The sequence below is a fragment of the Carcharodon carcharias genome, chromosome 5 (assembly GCF_017639515.1).
Source record: "Carcharodon carcharias isolate sCarCar2 chromosome 5, sCarCar2.pri, whole genome shotgun sequence".
Classification (NCBI taxonomy): Eukaryota; Metazoa; Chordata; class Chondrichthyes; order Lamniformes; family Lamnidae; genus Carcharodon; species Carcharodon carcharias.
Genome location: NC_054471.1, coordinates 127,364,682 through 127,386,385, shown reverse-complemented (window position 1 = coordinate 127,386,385; position 21,704 = coordinate 127,364,682). Strand labels below are relative to the sequence as shown.

Below are 21,704 nucleotides of genomic sequence, written 5' to 3'. Positions count from 1 at the left end.
TCTTTCACGCATGCACATGAAAGAGTGCTTCAGTCTCCCTGAGGCACGGAGCTACCTCAGGGAGATTGAAGCACTTTTGAAATAAATAAATAAATAGACCAAAAATGTAATTAAGCATATCCCCTCATGTGACTGTGTCACATGAGATGGGACATGTTTTATATTTCAGAAAATGCTTTTATTTAAATACATATAAGCTTTAGGAAATCTCATCCCGCTCATGGATGAGGTTTCCTAAAAAACGTGAAGGGCGCTTGGCCTTTTTGCCTGCCCGCCAACCTTAAGATTGGATGGGCAACGTAAACAATGACTGTAATTACTTCCTTAATGGCCTCAATAGGCCATTTAAATATTGGCAGGAGTGCAGCCGACTATGGTGCGCACCCGCCAAATGAAACATAGCGAGACAGTGCGATGACATCGGGACACACACCCGACATCATCACGTGTCATTTTACGTGCCAGCATGTCAGGCCTGCACCCGTACGCCGACTGAAAAATTCAGGCCATCAACTATTTCACTGGCCACTTCTTTTAAGGCTCTAGGATGAAATCCATCAGGACCCAGGGACTTGGGAGTTTTCAGCCTGCAGTTCCAACAATTTGCTCAATACCATTTCTCTGGTGCTTGTAACTTTTCTGAGCTCCTCCCTCCCTTCATTTCCTGACTTACAGCTATTTCTATGATGTTACTCTTATTCTCTATAGTGAAAACTGATGCAAAATACCCGTTCAATTCATCTGCTATCTCCTTACTTTCCATTATCAATTCCCTAGAGTCACTTTCCATAGGATCAGTGCTCACTTGGTTAACTCTTTTCATATTTAAATATCTATAGAATACTATCTATCGTTATATTTTCAGCTTTCTTTCTCTTGTACTCTAATTTTGCCCTCCTTATTAATCTTTTTGTCATTCTTTGCTGTTCTTTATATTCTGCCTAATCTTCTGACCTGCTGCCCATATTTGTACAATTATATGCTTTTTCTTTATGTTTGATACTGTTTGAACTTTTTTAGTTGACCATGGATGGAAGTCTTCTTTCTCTTTGGAATGTATATATTCTGTGCATTCTGAAATATCCCTTTAAAAATCTGTCACTGCATCTCTATGGGCCTATCCATTAACCTCATTTGCCAGTTCACTCTAGCTAGCTCTGCTTTCATGCCCTCATAATTACCTTTATTTATGATTAAAATACTGGTCCTGGACCCACTTTTCTCTCCCTCAAACTGAGTGTAAGATTCAATCCTATTATGATCGCTACTACTTCGGGGGATTTCACAAGGAGGTTATCAATTAATCCTATCTTGTTGCACAGTACCAGGTCCAGTGTAGCCTGCTCTCTGGTTGGCCCCAGAACGTGCTGTTCCAAGAAACTAAATCAGCAACAATATTTCATTTATTTTGGGTCTTGTCTGTGAAACCAGATAAAATATTTATTTGGCTGTTTCTAGCCTGTTAGGAAGTTTTTACAAGCTAAGTTCCTGGAACAATGAAAATAAATTTAACATAAAAATTTGCTGAAATTCTACTAGAATCACTACCAAGGTAAGAATTGCATTAGACCGTGACAATTTATTTTTTCTTGTAATCCAAATCTTGATAATAGATAACATTTGCTCTTTTAAAAAATAGGTAGACAAACATATGTTTCCATTAGAAAAAACAATATGAGATAATCACAAAATGTTTTCCAACACTGAACTTGGGCAAGGAAGCCAATATTGTGTGCACCTCAGGCTTACCTGCTCAGGTGCAATGATCGTTCCCTGCACCCAGCATGAATTTTTGAGCTACCCATTTTATTTCAGTTATATTGAATTTTCCACAAATTCAGATATGATTCGCCTTCCCTTTTTCACTTAGCTGGGCCATGCGCTACTTATCCAATGCATTCAGAGCTGAAGTCTATTTCTTGATTCCACTACCTACTTACTTCTACTCAATGCTTCTGTCATCTCGCCTTCTATTGTTAAATCCACACTTTATAGATGTAATACCATTCTTTAAACCTCCAGAATTAATTTACTGTTTATTTTCATCTTGTGCCAGTTGATAACTAGCCTGAACACTGATATATGCACATTGTTTACTATAACCAGAATGTGATTTGTTGCTGTGCAGTGAAACATTCCTCCCTCCTGATGAACGGTCACAGACCTAAAATGTCAACTTTGTTTTCCTCCACACAGATGCTACCTGAGTTGCTGAAAATTTCCAGAATTTTCTGCTTTTATTTTACATTTCTAGCATCCACAATATTTTACTTTTGTAGGCCTCACAAATCCTCTGGTAGTTGTCTCCCTTCCCCTAGCACTAGAAAATATCAATGCCTTGGTGTACTGCATTTCACAGTCTTGTCACAAAATGAACCAAGTCTCTGTTGAATTACTGTCCTAGGTGCTGATACAGTTGGCATGTTCTCAGTTCTGACTCAGAAATGTATCAACAGTCATTCAGAGTGGCAGAAGGTAGGAACTGGTATTCCACGGAGATCATTGCTGGGACTACTGCTGTTCATAATTTGCATTAACGATTTGGACTTTGGAATCCAAAACACATTTTCTAAATTTGCAGATGACACCAAATTGTGGGGGGATAGTTAATATTGAGGATGACTGCAACAAGTTACAGGAGGACATTAATAAACTTGCAGAATGGGCAAATAATTGGCAAATGAAGTTCAGCACAGATAAATGTGAGGCAGTACATCTTGTTGGAGAACAGGGAAGTTACTTATTACTTGGAATGCGCAAATGAGATGGAGGAACAAAGGGATCTAGAAGTACAAATACAACAATCACTAAAAGTTGTGCCATAGGTTAACAAAGCCATAAAAAAACCAAACCAAGTAGTATGTATTTCGAGAGGAATAGAATCGAAAAGTTGGCAAGCTATGCTAAACCTGTATCGAACCTTGATCAAACCACACTTAAGAGTATATGCGTGCAGTTCTAGCCACCATATTATAGAAATGAGATAGAGGTACTGAAGAGGGTTCAAAGAAGATTTACAGGGATGATACCAGAAATGCCTGGGTATCCATATCAGGAACAGATTGACAGGTTGGGTTACTTCTCCCTTGGAAAAAGGCTGAGGGATTACATAATAGAAGTCTTCAAAATTATGAAAGGTTTTGATAGAGTGAGTACAGAGAGAATGTTTAATTTTGTAGGGAAGAGAATAACTAGAGGCCATCATTATAAGAAATTCAGAAGAAACTTCTTCATCCAGATAGTGGTAGGAATGTGGAACTTGATGTGGACAGGTTGAAGTGAATAGCATAGATGTATTTAAAGGGAAATTGGACAAGCATATGATGGAGAAGGGAATAGATGGTTATGATAGTAGATTCAGATGAAAGAAGATGGGAGGAGGCTCAAGTGGAGTATAAACACCAGCATGGGCTGGTTGGGCTGAATGGCCTGTTTCTGTATAATGTAGCCAATGTAATCCTATGTAAAGTTAAAGTCGAAGTAAGCTGGCTGTAACCCAAATGCTTATTAAGGGTGTCAAGGGAGACAAAGCAAAAGCAGCTAAATGGAGCTGAGGTACAGATCAGCATGATCTAATTAAAGAACGGCACAGTCTCAAGGGGTGAGCCACCTAATCTTCTTCCGTGTTCCTATGATGATTGTTGTTATTGCAGCTGTTACAATAAACAAATGGAATTTTCCTTTATTCTTCAATGGATCAAAAGACATGAAAACTTCTAACACTTTAAAGCATGCAGCTGATTAAAACTGAAGTGGTGGTGAGGGGGAAGACTAAGTGGAAGCATAAGAAAAATATTTCTCCACAACAACCCATGATTCTATCATTTCCTCTGCAATTTATTTTGGTTTTCAGCATTGACTTTTTTTTTATTAAATTGGGGGATATGCCTGACTCTAGTGAGCTAGCCTTTATTGGGGGTTATATGTTTCTTTAAATCTTGAGGGATTAAGCAGAGTTGATCAGTTGATAATCCCATTCTTTTTCCCTGAATTCATCATTTCTGATTAAGTGATGATGCACAGTTCAGCACAATACTCTTCTGGTTTCTTTAATCCCTTAGCTCTATTGAAGTACACATTCCTCCACAAGAAGGGACTGGAGATAAAATGGAAGCTGTTCTGTTTATTTATATTTTTATGTTTAAAGAGTATCACTAATAAAATTACCACTCAGTACATACTAATGAGTTTTAAATTAACTACTACATAAGCATATTCTGCTAGCAGGTCTGTGAGATAAGGATGTCTCCACAATCTGGTATTTATCATGATGACTTTTTACAAAGGCAGGCATTATGATTCTCATTAATCCTTTGGTAACACACTGAAATTGAAAGAAAACAAAAATATCTGTTTTGAATTATATTTGGAAATATTGCAGGAATGGAAAAACCAGTGCTAATCAGATGGTATTTTACTGATAATAATAAACTTTTAAAATGGATAAGAAGTTTTATAGCTTTCTTGTATCAGCAGAACTGGCTCAAAGAAAGATTTGGGTGGTATAGCAGAGTAGCATACTATCCCTTCACTTCTGGGACACTGAGCAAAGTCGGCAAATGGATAAGGTGAAATTGACTCTCTCCCTCTCAGTTACAGTGGTCATTCATGTAATGAATTTAAGCAGCCTCAATTCCTTCTTGATGGGTGAGGATTTATTGCACAAAGCTGCCTCGAATTCAATAGTAATTGATGGTAACTGGAAAGATCATGCAAAGGGACATTAACCACAGCTGCATACTGACTGTGATTAGGTGTTCTGCTGAAATTCCTGATGTATACTTCTGCAATACAAAGCTCAGGCTGAAAATGTTTAAGATGGAAGGTATCATTTTTAGGATTACATGATACTGTTACTGATTTTAAAAAAGTGAAAATTTTCTATTCCCCAGCATTGACATTCTTCAACTTGATGAGCACAATATTATTTTCAAATCCCATGTATGGTCAAGTTCTTCACTTTGACAAATTATCCTACCTGGTCGTGTAAGAGATGACTTTTTCTCTTTTACAACTTTTAGCTCTGTTTGACAACAATAAAAATGTTACTGTTTGATCATTTGGAATTATTTCAGTGTACATGTACATGATAATTTACTCAAAGAATTATATTTTGTTCAACATCTGCCTACAGACCTTATAACATAATAAACCACAAAAAGTTTATGAATAATTATGCTACATGATGCAAAGCCTAACGCAGTGTAAACTAATGTAGCATCACATGAGCTGTCTACAATTGCTGAAGACATGCAGTCGGTATTTCATATTGATTTAAATAATAAAACTGGCATGCACACAACAATATTAACAAGTCTTATCCATAAATCAGTATTTTTGAATATTTTAGTGAAATTTCAACTTGATGCTAAAATGGGTGACTCTTTGCTGTTCACACAAACCCATTAAAATGGGGTGAGGATGTCAAAACTCATTTTGAATAGAGCTTTTGCATCCTACAAAGAAAGGACACCTTTGCAATACTTCAAAATTAGATTTAAACGTGGATCCAAATAGTAATCTCGTAACCTACTAAATTATCCAACCTTTTCCTTGTTTTTAATTTCTTCAAATCTACTACAATCAGGCCTCATGAGCAGAATCTTCTGGTTGGCGTGCTGGGGCGGGCCCTGCATGCCAACGTGTAAAATGAAGCACGATGACGGGCTTGCGTCCCAACGTCACTGTGCGTAATTCCGATCTTCAGTTCGGTGGCCACACACTGGAGTCAGCTGCGCGCCGACCGAGCTGTCAAAGGCCTATTAAGGCCATTAAAAAAGTAATCAAACTTATTAACAATGCTGCCTGTCCAACCTTAAGGTTGATAGGCAGGCGAAGAGCCCAAGCGGCCTTCGAATTCTTCATGGAACCTCATCCATGGGCAGGAGGAGGTTTCATGAAGGGTTTATAACTTTAATAAAATTTTTAATTAAAATTCATTGACATGTCCCAGCTCATGTGACACTGTCACATGAGGGGACCTGTCTGAATAATTTTTTTTATTCTTATTTTTCACGTTTTCATAATCAAATTAATCTCCCTGAGGCAGCTCCATGGGAGGCCCCTAATCTCCCTCCTCCCCACACCCACACAGGTAGCACTGAGCACTTCTGGGTGCATGTCACACTGGGCGTGCCTTAATTAGCCCACCCATGTAAAATGGCGGCATGCAGGCGGGCAATCGACTGCGCACCTGCCCGCGCCCAATCCCAACCAGCCCACCTGACGGGGAGAAAATTCTCCCCATGTTGCATATTTAATGCAGATACATTGATTAAAAAATAAGCTTGCTGTTTTCCATTATTATGTCTAAATGGTTTAGCGAAAAGCCATGATTTTGAAAGAATAAAAGCTGGGAAGGCTGAAAACAGCTATATTTTTATGGACATGCCAATAATCTCTACATTTAAACAAGGTATAACTAACCACCTTTGAATATTTAATCATATGAACAGTGCTGAAAAGATGTAGCTTAAGAACAACTACGATATCAATCAAAAAAAGGATTGTGACTGTTCCTGCTCATTCGAAGCTGAGTTCTCATTCACTAATAATCACCAGCCTTTTCTGCTTTTCTTTCCTCTTCTGCTAGTGCCTGTGGCCACTTTCACAGATAGTTCCTTAATTTGGCAGAACATCCTATTTAATGACATCAGAAAACTGCTGATTCTGAGAAAAAAGGATTGGATTCGACAGATGGCAATGGATCAAGGTGATCATAAGGACACATTTCACGATAGGAGCTCATTTACTTTTACAGCTGTGTCATTCTTAGTATCAACTGATTTGTGCTCGGGGTGGGAGATGATACTTTTCAAAAGCTGATTATCTGGTATGCGATGGGGAAACCTAAATTTTATGAAATTCATATATGACTCAATCGAGAAAAACAGTCTTGAAACATAATAAGTTTAGATGTTGCATACAATGCTAGAAAAAAAAAATCAATATATTTAAATAATTTATGTTCAAGGCTTTCTACTGAAAGACAGATGCACATTAATGAAGTTCTTCCCTGAAACCATATTTATATCTGATGAACAGATTAGAGTTTAGCAGCATGGTGATTTGAGAGGCTGTTCTATTATTTTCATCCAATGAGATTAGCATGTTCATCAATCACTTTGAGATAGGTCCACTGTTTGTTCAACATATCAGAATATTTGAATAAATGATGGCCAGAAACCATTCTATAATGCTGTTAACTCTTGATAAATAATATCTTTCTTCTGTATTATTAATATAGTTTCATTTAAAATACAAGTCACTGATGTAGATTGTAAATAGTTGAGAGTTCACACTGATCCCTGTGGCTTTCCTACAGTATCAGTTTGCCAACTCGAAAATTAATCGTTTATCCCTACTCTCTGCTTCCTATTAGCTAACCAATCCTCCATCCAGGCTAATTGGCCATAACTTCCAGTTAACACCAGAAAGTGCTGGCCCGCAGGAATTAGAAGAACTAAATACACACTTATCTGGTGTTGAAAATTACGTCGACCTTTCCGTTTGCCAGAGCTGCTTGCAGCCTGCATTGAAAGTCTCCTCGTAGGCCCCACAAAATGTAGCTCCGGTGGATTCAAGGAGGTCATGCCCCTTTTTACAGCACTTGCTGCCGTAAAGCAGGTAGTTTAAAAGGCCAGGGAAATTGACAGGCCAAGGAAAAGGTAAATGCCTAAGGTAAGTGGATAGGATTTTGGGGTGGTGGGGGTCAGTTGGAGGTCTGGTGGAGGGGGATCAGCATCCATGGAGATTTGGGGCAGGGGGTTCCTGGGGGTGGGGGGAAGCGGGTCAGTGGTCCGGAGGTGGAGTTCAGTGGGGTGGGGAGTAGTACGAGGTCCGGGGTGGGGTTTGGAGGGATCCAAAGTCCCGAGGTCCGGAGCGGGGGGAGGAAGTGTGGGGTTGTCCTAGGGAAGGAGGGAGGTAGGGGCCCATCAGGGGGTTGGAGGTCTGGGAAGAGAGGTGTTCTGGGAGGTCTGGGGGATAGGGGGGGGCGGGTGTGGGGGGTGGTGGGTGGGGGGCAGAGTCCGAGATCTGGCGGGTTAGGGGGAATCCGTGGGGGATAGTCCGGAGTGGGGTGTAATCCGGGATGATGAATGGGGGTGTCCATGGTTTGGAGGGGTGAATGAGGTCTTGGGGGGCAGTGGTTTGACTCCAAGGTCTGGAGGATAGTGGGTCCCGGGGGGGGGATCGGGGATCTGGGCTCGGGAGTCCGGGAAGAGAGGGGGGGTTGTCAGAGGTACGGGGGAGTCGTCAGAGGTCCAGGGGATGGGCGGGGGGGCAGTGGGATGGAGACCAATGTCTAGGGGTGGGGGGTGTCTGCGGTCTTTTGGGGGGGGGGGGGGTGGGTGGGAGTCCGATGTCAGGAGGTGGGATTGTGGCAGGTGAGGGATAAGAGGTCAGTGGGTATGGGGGTTTGGAGGTTGGTGGGTGGGAGATCGGAGGTTGGGGGTTTTGGGGGTGTGATGGGAGACCTGTGGGTCGGGGGAGGTCAGGGGTGTTGGGTGAGGCCTGTGGGGTCAGTCTGGGTCTTTATAATAGGTACCCATAAGTTAGAAGAGGCTTTAATTCCTCTAAGTTTTTCTCAGCAGCTATTGAAGCAACCATAATAGAGCCATCCAAAGTTTACGATTTAAACCACATTATCAGATGCTTCGCAGCACAGTGCAATTGTCCAGAGGAAGTGTGCACTTCTCGGCAATCGCCGTGCAAACCCCTACCTGGGAACTTCCAAAAGGGATTCCCGGTGCATCTTTGGGGTCCTTCCCAAATCCAACACTGGGCAGCTTGGAAGTTATGGCCCAATATGTGACCCTCTACACCATGAGCTCTTATTCTGTGGAGTAACCTTTGATGTGACACCTTGCAGAATGCCTTTTAGAAATCCAAGTACATCACATTGACAGGTTCCCCTTTATCCACATTGCTTGTTACTTTCTTAAACAATTTTAATAAATTAGTCAAATGTGATTTCACTTTAGAGATAAAAAGGAGGGAGGAACTTAAAACAATCACAATTACTAGGAAAAGGAACTGGAAATGTTGATCTTGCCTGGTTGTATCATGAATTTCTAAATGCCCTGCTATTACCTCATTAATAATGGATTCTAGCACTTTCCTTATGACAGAGGTTAGGCTAACTGACCTACAGTTTCCTGCTTTCTGTCTCATTCCTTTCTTGAATAGAAGTGTTACATTAGCAATTTTCCAAACCGCTGGGAACTTTCCAAAATCTAGGGAATTTTGGAAGATGACCTCCCATGCATCTATGCATCTCTGCAACCACTTCTTTTAAGGCTCTAGGATGAAAGCCATCAGGTCCAGGGGACTTGCCAGCCTTTACCTCTACCAGTTCCTTTTCCTAGTGATTGTGATTGTTTTAAGTTCCTCCCTCTCTTTTATCTTGTGATTTTCAAGGCCAACATTCTCCCCCCACTGGGGGGATGTGCGGGAGTGGGCGTGGGTGGGTGGGCGGGTTTCCGATCAGCGCCCCCAGTTGGGGTCGTGCCGCCATTTTATGTGGACGGGCCAATTAAGACCCATCCAGCGTGACATCCTGGCGCTATACGCTCCCTGTGTGGGCGCGGGGGGGTGGGAGGGGGGGTTGGTTTCCTGAACTGGGTGTATGCTCTTTTGCGCATGCACACTAAAGAGTGCACAAATCTCCCTGAGGCAAAGTGCTGCCTCAGGGAGATCGGCTCAGTCTTGAAACTTCAAATAAAGATGAGAGAAAAATTTTGCTGCCATGTCCCTTCATGTGACATCGTCATATGAGTTGGGACATGTCCATAACTTTTATTTTGAAATATTCTGAGATTTATTAATCACTCATGAAACCTCATCCCACCCATGTCTGAGGCTTCATGCTTTTTCAGAAGCCCACCAGGGCTCCCAGCCTGCCCGCCAACCTTAAGGCTAGAAAGGCAGGTCCATTAATGGTTTCAATTAGTTTTGTAATGGCCTTGATTGACTGTTGACAGGTCGGTGGGTGAGTGTCCGGCTCGGCAGCGCGCCCGCCGACCTGAAAATCTAAATGACACAGGGTAACATCTAGACGCAGGCCCGACTTCACCCCACATCATTTTACATGTCAGTGAGCTGGCCCCGACCCCAACTCGCCGAATAGAAGATTCTGCCCCAAGTATTCTTGGGTTTCCTTTGTGTCTCCTACAGTGAAGACAGACCTGTTCAACACTTCAGCCATTTTCCAATCTCACCCTCTAAGGGACCAAAGCTCATTTCAGTTACTCTCCTTTTTAAATACTTATTAAAACTCTTACTACCTGTTTTTATATTTCTAGCTAGCTTACTCTCATACTTTAATTTCTCCCTCGTTATTTTTTAGTCATTCCATGCTGATTTCTAAATCTGTCCAGTCTTCTGACCTACCACTAATCTTCACTGTATTGTAAACCTTTTCTTTCAATTTGATTGTACCTTTAATTGCCTTAGTTAGCCAAAGATGGTGCATACTTCTCCTAGGGCAGGATTTTTAGGGCGGGTACGATCGGCATATCCGGGATTGGCCAGGGAACAGATTGCCGACCACGATCAGCCCCCAACCGCGATTTTATACTGGTTGGCCAGCACAGCTTGAAACACACACTGAAATGCTCAGCACTGCTGGGGTCGGGGCAGGAGGAGGGCGAGCGCTGATGTAAGCGCAGGCATAGGCGAGCGCTAAATGAAACCTCTCTGAAGGCAGAGAGCTGCCTCAGGGAGCTGAAGAATTTAAAAGCAATCAATAAAGATTTTAAAATCCAGAAAAAATGTCCATGCATCAGAATCAGTCACCTGAACATATAGAGGATGAAAATTCTGTCCAAACATTTTAAATTTTTTATTATTTAATAACGGAAACTTCATCACGCACTTGGATGAGGTTTCTTCAAAAATGCAAAGTCTGCCTGGCAGATTTGCCCATCAGCCAACCGTAAAGTTGGATAGACCACGAAAAATTGGAGACAACTGGAACTTTAATGGGTTTATTTGCCCTCTTAATTGTCGGTGTGCGCGCTTCCAACTTTTGAGTGTGCCTGCCAACAAAAATATTGCGCGAGCGTGGGATGTCTTTGGGACACTCAACTGACATAATCACGCGCTATTTTATGCTTGAGCGGGTCAGGCGCACACCCAGACACCGAGCTAAAAATTCTGCCCCTAGAGTGTTTCTCAATAGAATATACCTTTGCTGAGTGTTATGAGTATTTCCTTAAATGCCTGCCACTGTTTCTCCATTCCTACTGTTTAACCTGTCTAGCACCAACTGTTGTTTGTGGAAGACCATTCCAAACTTTGACCATACTTTGCTTGTAGAAGTGATTTCTTAGTTCACCCCAGAAAAGTCTGGTGCTCATTTTTAGACTATGCACCCTGGTCTTAGACTTCTCAACCAAGAAAAATAATTTGTCCCTATCTTTCCCCAATTGATATTCTGAAAACTGCGACCAATGCAATCCTTAACATTCTAAATTCCAAGAAATACAACCATTGTTCATGTAAGTGTCTTAGTAATTTAATGCTGGCACTGCCTCCAATGACAATATATCTTATCTAAGGTGTGGTGTCCAGTTCTGCTCACAGTAATCCAGGTGTGGTCTAGTCAGGGCTTTGTAAAGCTAGCACATGGTTTGTCATCCTCTAGATATAGCAGCCAGCTGTGTTAAGTCTTTTTGATTATTTTCTGTACCTGTTAACAACATAGTAATGATCTATATACCTGGGCCCCCAAGCCTCTTTGGATCTCTACTATTTCTAGCTTTTCACCATTTAGAAAATACCCTGTTCCATCCTTTTTAGGTCAAACATAGATGGCCTCATACTTGTCTACATTGAAATCTATTTGCCACTATTTTGCCCATTCACTTAATCTACCAATATCTCTTTGTAATTTTATGCATCCAGCTACATCACATACAATGCTGCCTACCTTTGTGTCATTGGCAAATTTGAATATATTGCTTTCTAAGCTATCATCTAAACCATTAATGAAAATGGTGAATAGTTAAGGTACCAACACAGATCTTTGCAGGACTCATTAGTCACATCCTGCCAATTAGAGTACCTGCTCATTATTCCTACCCTCTGTCTCCAGCCTCTCAGCTAATTTTCTGATTAGATCAATAATTTGTCTTAAATTCCATGGCCTTCAACTTTAACTAACACTTGCTTAAGGGGGGCTTTATCAAATGTCTTCTAGAAGTCCATATAAATAACATTGATAGACATTCCACTATCCACCATAGTCACTTCTTCAAAACATTGAATCAAGTTCATGAGCCATGAATCAGTTTTCTGTCAATAGATGTATGTATCTGTATTTGCCAACAAATCTGCAAATGGCCTATAGTTCAGATATTCCCTAAATGTAGGTAAGAGTTTTTGTATTCATTTCCTGCAGCAAAATCATAAACAATTTTGCTACAAATAGGACACAGAGGAAATCTCCCTTGATAATACACTTAAAGTCATAATCAGTGTTACAAGCTCAAAGACTAGTCTTTCTAGTGTGACACCTTAATTGAACTGATTATAATATGGCTGCCCCCAGACATTCCCCCATGGCAGAGGTCATATGATTATGGCAAGTCAGATAGGACATTTAGGAATGATTGCATTTCAAAACCCAAACAGTCAGTGACTAATTCTTGTCACCAAAAAAATCTGCTGGTTACTTTAACAACCAGTTTTGCCAAATGTGTAAACATGCATAGAAACAGCCAATGACTCTAGAAATAGATCAGCATTGCATTACATCATCCAGCAAGCTAAAGATTAAAGCAAGATAAAAGCAGTGACCAGTTCACAGCACACACAACTTCCTGTAATAATGTCAATGGAAGGCAGAGCACAACTGGGCATACTTACTTCCTGGTTTGGCTTTAAGAGGAATGAACACAAAAAAAAGAAGCGTAGTCAGTCAGAATACTGTCATCAATGTTATAGTTGGTTGACAAATTTCTTCTATTTAGTTCAATTAAGGAACAAATCAAAACAAAGCAGAAGCAATTAGAGGTGATTGAAAACATCTCTATTACATAGTATTATTACATATTATTATATGTTTGAGTGATATGCATTAATAATGACAGTGTGTTGTTTTTCTTATTTGGAAGATGTCCTCCCATGCATCTCTGCAACCACTTCTTTTAAGGCTCCAGGATGAAAGCCATCAGGTCCAGGGGACTTGCCAGCCTTTACCTCCACCAGTTTTCCAGTTCCTTTTCCTAGTGATTGTGATTGTTTTAAGTTCCTCCCTCCGTTTTATCTCGTGATTTTCAAGGCCAACATTCTCCCCCCATTGGGGGGATGTGCAGGAGCGGGCATGTGTGGGTGGGCAGGTTTCCAATCAGCACCCCCAATTGGGGGTGTGCTGCCATTTTATGTGGGCGGGCCAATTAAGACCTGTCCAGTGTGACGTGCTGGCGCTATACACTCTCTGTGTGGGCGGGGGGGGGGGGGAATTTCCTGGGCTGGGAGTGTGCTCTTTCGCGCATGCACACTAAAGAGTGCACAGATTTCCTTGAGGCAAAGTGCTGCCTCAGGGAGATCGGCTCAGATTTGAAACTTCAAATAAAGATGAGAGAAAATTTTGCTGCCATGTCCCATCATGTGATATCGTCATATGAGTTGGGACATGTCCATAACTTTTATTTTGAAATATTCTGAGATTTATTAATCACTCTTGAAACCTCATCCCGCCCGTGGAGGAGGTTTCATGCTTTTTCAGAAGCCCACCAGGGCTCCTGGCCTGCCCGCCAACCTTAAGGCTAGAAAGGTCCATTAATGGTTTCAATTAGTTTTTTAATGGCCTTGATTGACTGTTGACAGGTCAGCGGGTGTGCATCCGGCTTGGCAGCACACCCGGCGACCTGAAAATCTAAATGACACAGGGTAACATCTGGACACACGCCCGACTTCACCCCACATCATTTTACATGTCAGTGAGCTGGCCCCGACCCCCACTCGCCGAATAGAAGATTCTGCCCCAAGTATTCTTGGGTTTCCTTTGTGTCTCCTACAGTGAAGACAGACCTGTTCAACACTTCAGCCTTTTTCCAGTCTTATCCTCTAAGCTCATTTTAGTTACTCTCCTTTTTAAATACTTATTGAAACTCTTACTACCTATTTTTATATTTCTAGTTAGTTTACTCTCATACTTTAATTTCTCCCTCATTATTTTTTAGTCATTCTATGATGATTTCCAAATCTGTCCAGTCTTCTGACCTACCACTAATCTTCATTGTATTGTAATCCTTTTCTTTCAATTTGATTGTACCTTGAATTGCCTTAGTTAGCTAAAGATGGTGTATACTTCTCCTCGGGCAGGATTTTTAGGGCGGGTACGATCGGCGTATCCGGGATTGGCCAGGGAACAGATTGCCGACCACGATCAGCCCCCAACCGCGATTTTATATTGGTTGGCCAGCACAGCTTGAAACACACACTGAAATGCTCAGCACTGCTGGGGTCGGGGCAGGAGGAGGGCGGGCGCTGATGTAAGCGCAGGCATAGGCGAGCGCTAAATGAAACCTCGCTGAAGGCAGAGAGATGCCTCAGGGAGCTGAAGAATTTAAAAGCAATCAATAAAGATTTTAAAATCCAGAAAAAGTGTCCACGCATCAGAGCTTATGTCTCCTTGTGACTGACCCTTTAACTAAGGGGAACAGCTGCTCCCTATCCACCCTGTCCATGCCGCTCATAATCTTGTACACCTCGATTAGGTTCCCCCTCAGTCTTCTCTGTTCCAACAAAATGAAGCCAAGTCTATCCAACCTCCCTTCATAACTTAAATGTTTCATCCCAGGCAACATTCTGGTGAATCTCCTCTGCACTCTCTTTAGTGTAATCACATCGTTTCTGTAATGTGGCGACCAGAACTGCACACAGTACTCCAGCTGTGGCCTCACCAAGATTCTATACAACTCCAACTTGACCTCCCAACTTTTGTAATCTATGCCACGATTGATAAAGGCAGGTGTCCCATATGCCTTTTTCACCACCCCACTGACATGCCCCTCCGCCTTCAGAGATCTATGGACACACACTCCACGGTTCCTTTGTTCCTCAGAACTTCCTAGTGTCATGCCGTTCATTGAATACTTCCTTGTCAAATTACTCCTTCCAAAGTGTATCACCTCACACTTTTCAGGGTTAAATTCCATCTGCCACTTATCTGCCCATTTGACCATCCCATCTATATCTTCCTGTAGCCCAAGACACTCAACCTCACTGTTAACCACCCAGCCAATCCTTGTGTCATCTGCAAACTTACTAATCCTATCCCCCACATCGTCATCTATGTCATTTATATAAATGACAAATAAAAGAGAAACCCAGCACAGATCCCTGTGGTACGTCGCTGGACAATGGTTTCCGGTCACTAAAGCATCCTTCTGTCATCACCCTCTGTCTCCTACAACTAAGCCAATTTTGAATCCACCTTATCAAATTACCCTGTATCCCATGTGCCTTTGCCTTCTTTATAAGTGTCCCATGTGGGACCTTGTCAAAAGCTTTGCTGAAATCCATATAAACTACATTAACTGCTCTACCCTCATCTACACACCTGGTCACCTCCTCAAAAAATTCAATCAACTTTGTTAGGCATGACCTCCCTCTGACAAAGCCATGCTGATTATCACTGATCAAACCTTGCCTATCTAAGTGGAGATAGATTTTCTCCTTCAGAATTTTCTCCAATAATTTCCCTACCACTAACATGAGACTCACTGGCCTGTAGTTCCCTGGCTTATCTCTACTACTCTCCTTAAATGGCGGAACCACATAAGCTGTTCTCCAGTCCTCTGGCACCTCCCCCATGGCCAGAGAGGAATTAAAAATTTTGGTCAGAGCCCCTGCAATCTTCTCCCTTGCCTCCCTCAGCGGTCTGGGACACAAATCATCCGGACCTGGAGATTTGTCCACTTTTAAGCCTGCCAACACCTCCAATACCTTGTCACTCACTATGTCAATTTGCTTAAGAACCTCACAGTCTCTCTTTCCGAGTTCGATACCTTCATCCTCATTCTCTTGGGAAAAGGCAGATGTGAAGTATTTGTTCATCACTCTAGCAATGTCTTCTGGCTCCACCCATAGATTGCCCCCTTGGTCCCTTATGGGCCCTACTCTTTCTTTGGTTATCCTCTTCCCATTGATATACTTATAGAATATCTTGGGATTTTCCCAACTTTTACCAGCCAGACCTTTCTCATATCCCCTCTTTGCTCTCTTAATTGCTTTCTTAAGCTCCACCTTGCACTTTCTGTACTCCACCAATGCCTCTGCTGATTTGCTTTCCTTGTAACTTCTAAAAGTTTCTCTTTGCTTTTTCATCATATCCTGAATATCTTTGGTCATCCTTGGTTCTCTGGGCTTGTTACTCCTTCCTATCACCCTAGAGGGAACATGTTGAGCCTGTACCCTCCCCATTTCCTTTTTGAACGCCCTCCCACTGCTCCTCTGTAGATTTCCCCACAAATAGCTGTTCCCAGTCTACCTTGGTCAGATCCTGCCTTATTTTACTAAAATCCACTCTCCCCTAATCCAAAACATTTTTTTGCAACTTGTATATTTCTTTGTCCATAACAAACTTAAACTGTACCATGTTGTGGTCACTATCACTAAAATGCTCCCCCACCACCACCTTGGCCACTTGTCTGGCTTCATTCTCCATAATTAGGTCCAGCACTGCACCGTCCCTTGTTGGATCCTCTACATATTGACCTGAAAAGTTCTCCTTTACACATTTCAAGAAATCCACTCCATCCAAGCCCTTACCACTATGTTTATCCCAATTAATGTTGGGAAAGTTGAAATCACCTAATATAATTAACCTTTTGTTATTGTTTTTACACACCTCTGCAACTTGTGCATATATTTGCTCCTCAATTTCCCACTGACTATCTGGGGGTCTATAATAAACACCTGACAATGTGGCTGCCTCTTTTTTATTCCTAAGCTCTATCCACAAATCTTCAGGAGAGACTTCCTAGGCAAATGAAAGTACAGCCACCACTAGTGGAGTAAAATTGATGATGTTTAAGAGGCCAGAATTAGATGAGCAGAAATAGGTGGAGCTGGAAAAATGGCAAAGATAGCGAGGGGCGCGGCCATAGAGGAATTTGCAAGCAAAAGAATTCTAAAATCAAAACGTTGCTTTATCAGGAGCTAATGTAAGCCGGCGAGAATGCGGGTGACAAGTGAATGGGTACTGGAGTTGAATTATGCGGACTGCCATGGTCCCTGTACCCTCTCCCCCCAACCCTGGCTAAAAAGCGGGGGAAATGATCCAGCCAGGGAAAAATAGCCATTTAATTTCCAAATTGGCCATTAATAGGCTAGGAATGGGATTTCCACCTTTCGGGGACAGGAAGATTCACTTCAGAGAGCTACTGACCCATCAGGGGCTTGCAGCTCTCGATGTACTGGTAGCGCCAGCAGGAGCAGTGGCCACGGCCAATACTGCGATCGGGCAATAAGGAGGTGAGCTGCAATGGATCAGAACTTTGGAAATATTTAGGTGTCAGCAAGGGGCAGCAGTGAAGGCGTTGGGCACCGCGACTTGAGAGACCATGGGGGGGAAGGGTGTACTTTTGGTGGGTGGGATTGCAGATTGGGAGGCCCTCCAAATGGTCCAGCGGCCAGTTAAGAAAAGGATTCCCCAGTCCACGCCAGCCTGTGCAGGGAAACCTGCCGGGCTCGCCATTTGGCGTGAGCCTCCCCTGCCACCAGTTAAATGTAAGTGGCGAGGGGATGAGGTCCTTAAGTGGGCATTAATTACCGACTTAAGGACCTCCATTGGCTCACTGGCGGGCGAGCCACCCAACACCATCCCGCCACTAATATAATGGCATTGGGGTAGGAGTGTGCAGGTATGCGGTTGTCAGGCCATCCGCTGGATTTAACGTGCCTCCTCGCCTTCAAATCTATCGGCAGGGGAGCGTTAAATCCAGCCCCTGGTGTGAGTTAGGACAGGGGCAGCAGAGTTTTGGATGATCTCTAGTTTGCAGAGGGTAGAATGTGGGCGAATAGCCAAGATGCATTGGAATAGTCAAGTCTAGAGGTAACAAGGGCATGAATAAGGGTTTCAGTAGCAGAAGGGCTGAGATGGGAGCAATGTGGAGAAATGTTTCAGTACTATGGCAAAGGTGGAAATCTGATTGAAGGGATTCAAAAATGGAGTTCTGGGAAAAATTGAGCACAGAATTGGCAGGCAAAAACACATTCAAGGACTTTGGAGAGAAAAGGGTGGTTGGAGATGCATGGCAGTTTGCAAGACCAATAGGGTCATGGGTTGCTTTTTTGAGAAGAGGGGTGATTACGACAGATTCAAAGGCAAGAAGAACAACACCTGAAGAGAGAGAACTGCTAATAATGGCTAACATGGTGACCAGGAAAATAACTTGTAATTTATGGAATGGGAGTAGGAGGTAGATTTCGTGAACAAGATCAACTCTGTGAAAGAATAACAATGCAAAACAAGATAAACTATTGAAGTGTAATTGCTACATGTACTTACTCCCATCAGGGGGCCATCTAATCCTCAGATAATATGCAAGTACTGTACGTGTTATTTGTGAGCAATGACACAACCTGACAGTGAACTCCAATTTCCAGAATACACTAGTGTAATTCTGTAAAAGTATTGCATGGAACATTGCTTATTCTTATTTCATGAGAGCCCACCAGCAGCAGACATTCTTGCTGACAGCAGATGCAAGTTGAAATACTGATTTGTGAGTTGTGACTCATTCACGAGCGCTTTAAAAGAATCAGTGTGGGCCCGGTGGACGTTTTAATATTCAAGCTTCTTATAATTATGCCAAAAATAGAATTAGAGCTAAAATAACGCTGCAATAAATGAAAAAAATATTGCTAACATTAGCTTAATCAGACTAATTCTTTTATTTAAACATTAATGTTATGTAAGATTACTGGAGATCAAGGATAATCTTTAAACCTTTAATAAAGTTACTGAATCTACCGATGCTTCCTTATTTTTCTCCGTTTGAGATCAAATGATTTGCGTTTCATAACAATGACTTCTTTTGGAAGTAATGTGTATAAATTGTAACGGACGTGTCTTCATTAGACCATCACAACCAGGGCATGGATTTCACAAAGAATGAAATATAAGGTAATTCACAATAACTTGTCCTAATTATTTACAAGAACCTCTAACTCCTCTGTGACGTGAGTTGATTTTACAAAAGAATGATTCTATATGGATTAGTTCACTAAACAAGTTCCCTTGATGAAGCCATAAACCAAGCCGTAACAAAGTCAATAATGCATCAAGGAGGAAGGCAGAGCAACCTGTTCAATATTTTGAAGAACTGCTTGAATATGGAAAGAAATTGTCTACAAATTTTAGAATACTGACATACCGAGGATCTTCTGAATGAATGTCTTGTCATTTTAAGCAGCAGATCATGTCAATCATCTTTGAGTAACATTACAAGCTAAATGAAGCAAAGCATCATACGGGCATGCTCCAAGCGACTTAATATTTAGGGTTAACCACAAGTGGCATGATGTCAATATCTGGCAAATGACTTTCAGCATCATTAGTTAGTTCCTGCCTGTGGGTTTTTATAGTTTTTTTTAAAATAGCTTGAAGTATCTTAAACTTGATAACAGAGAGATAAATAGATATCTGTGTTAAACTGTCAATTTAAGCAGTGATGTTTCAGGAACAATATATCTTAAAATCCACTGTAAAGCTTTTTTTTCATATTGATTACTATAGCTGCAAATATGCAATGTAGTGATAAAGTCTGGTCAGAAAACATAACAATTATGAGTTTAATTTTTACACCAATGCAACAAAACATTGGGCGGAATTTTCCGTGCCCGCTGGCAACAAGCATGTTCGGCAGCATGAGCGGACAATATGGCGGGAAGGCCAAAAATCGGTTTCGCGATGTCATGAAACACCTGAATTTTTCAGTTGGCGGGCGGACTTGGCAGGAGTGGCTGGGGGCAGTTGCGGAGCTGACCACCACTCGCGATCGGCTCCGCGCCGCTATTTTACACGGGCGGGCCAGTTAAGGCCCGCCCGGCATGAGACGCAAGCCGTAGAGCTCAGCGCTACCTGTGTGGGTGGGGGCAGGAGGGAGAGTCGGGGCCAGCACTCTTTTGCGGATGCGCACAAAGGGGCGCTTCAATCTCCTTGAGGCACAGAGCTGCCTCAGGGAGATTGAAGGGCTATTCTAATAATTAAATAAATGGATGTAAAATTCAAATAAACATGTCCCCTCATGTTGTCACATGAGATGGGACATGTTTTGATTTTGCGGAAAAATTATTTAATAAAAGCTTTAGGAAACCTCAACCGGCTCATGGTTGAAGTTTCCTAAAAAATGTGAAAGCCGCTTGCCCTTTACGCCTGCCCGCCAATCTTATGGTTGGACTAGCAGCTTAAACAATTACATTAATTACTCCTTTAATAGGCCATTTGCATATTGGCAGGCGCACAGCCGACTCTGGCGGCACCTGCCGAACGAAATATCGCGGGACTGCGTGATGACGTCAGAACGCACGCTTGACATCATTGCGCATCATTTTATGTGTCGGAGTCACCCCCGCATGCCAACTGAAAAATCCTGCCCCAGTTTGCGATTGTCTGCTCAGGCTGCATTTCCTGCCATCAGATGCCTGGAACCTCAAAGTAATACATCTGCATATTATTATAAGGCCTACCTGCTGTAATCTCCACCACACACCGCCGCCCCCCCCCCCCCACAACCCGAACCCCCTCCGGCCCCTGCTGGATTATCCACCCCATGCCAACGTGTTTCAAAACAGCATATATATGAAGTGTGCACTTGGCGGGCTGCACTTTGAGGGGAACCCGGAGTTGAACGCACAGTAACGTGCAATGCTCGCGAGGGTCGCCTGTTGGAGTCAAGGTTGAGGCAGCTTTGGGGTTGGGGAGGGCAAGGGCTGCACTGCAGTTGAGGTGACTTGTGGGGAGGGGGGGCCAAGGGCTATCCTGCACTTGAGGTGCATGGGGGGTGGTGGGGGGGGGGCGGTCAAGGGCTGCCCTGTGGTTGAAGGTAATGCACAAGTAAGTGCAGGGTTTGGGGGGATGGAAGCGGCCACGCATTAGGGACACCTTGTATAAAGTGATGATTTCTCTGCAGCTGAGACAGTTCAGATGCAACCACATTGACATACACGGAGTTGCGCCTCTCTGCCCACTCAAGCAATGCAGAGGCATGAAAGTGACACCAAGTGCTCAAGAGCTTTTTACCACTCAGGCACAGACCGCAAGCTAATGAGAGTTTTAGCTGCCTGCAGAACAGTTGGATGACTGCATATGTTGTACAACCTTCTTGCAAAAACTGACCATGGAGCAGTCACTGGTGGAGATGCACACAGCCCCTTGCAATGACATCATCACGGTTTGGAAAAGTCAACCCCATGGTTCAAGCTAACAGCGCAGCCTTGCAGTGTGGGTTAGGAGAATGCCTGCACCTGAGCTGAGAGCACAGCATGCAGTCCAGTGGGCAAAGCTGCCGCCAACTGGTCAGGTTGAGTGGGGCGGAAGTGGGTGGGGTTTCAGGCAACCATGCAGCGCACTAAACTCTAGCCATCCAAGTGGTGGCCAGCACTCTCTGGGATGCGTTAAGCAGCCTTTAGACTTAACCGAGTGAGGTTCTTAGTACACCTGTGCTAACCCATGCGTCTCTCTCTTATAT

At 42.8% G+C, this 21,704-nt stretch overlaps 1 protein-coding gene across 1 annotated transcript in view; it reads right to left on the bottom strand.

Annotated features, from left to right (window-relative positions):
* The window catches only part of LOC121277758 (histone H1-like), a 145,240-nt gene that overhangs the window by 106,813 nt on the left and 16,723 nt on the right, over positions 1-21,704 (bottom strand). The window contains exons 5-6 of the mRNA XM_041187397.1: positions 12,868-12,879; positions 4,979-5,023 (exon numbers count right to left, since the gene is read on the bottom strand). Of these exons, the coding sequence (XP_041043331.1) occupies positions 4,979-5,023; positions 12,868-12,879 (57 nt within the window). The remainder of the gene's footprint in view (positions 1-4,978; positions 5,024-12,867; positions 12,880-21,704) is intronic.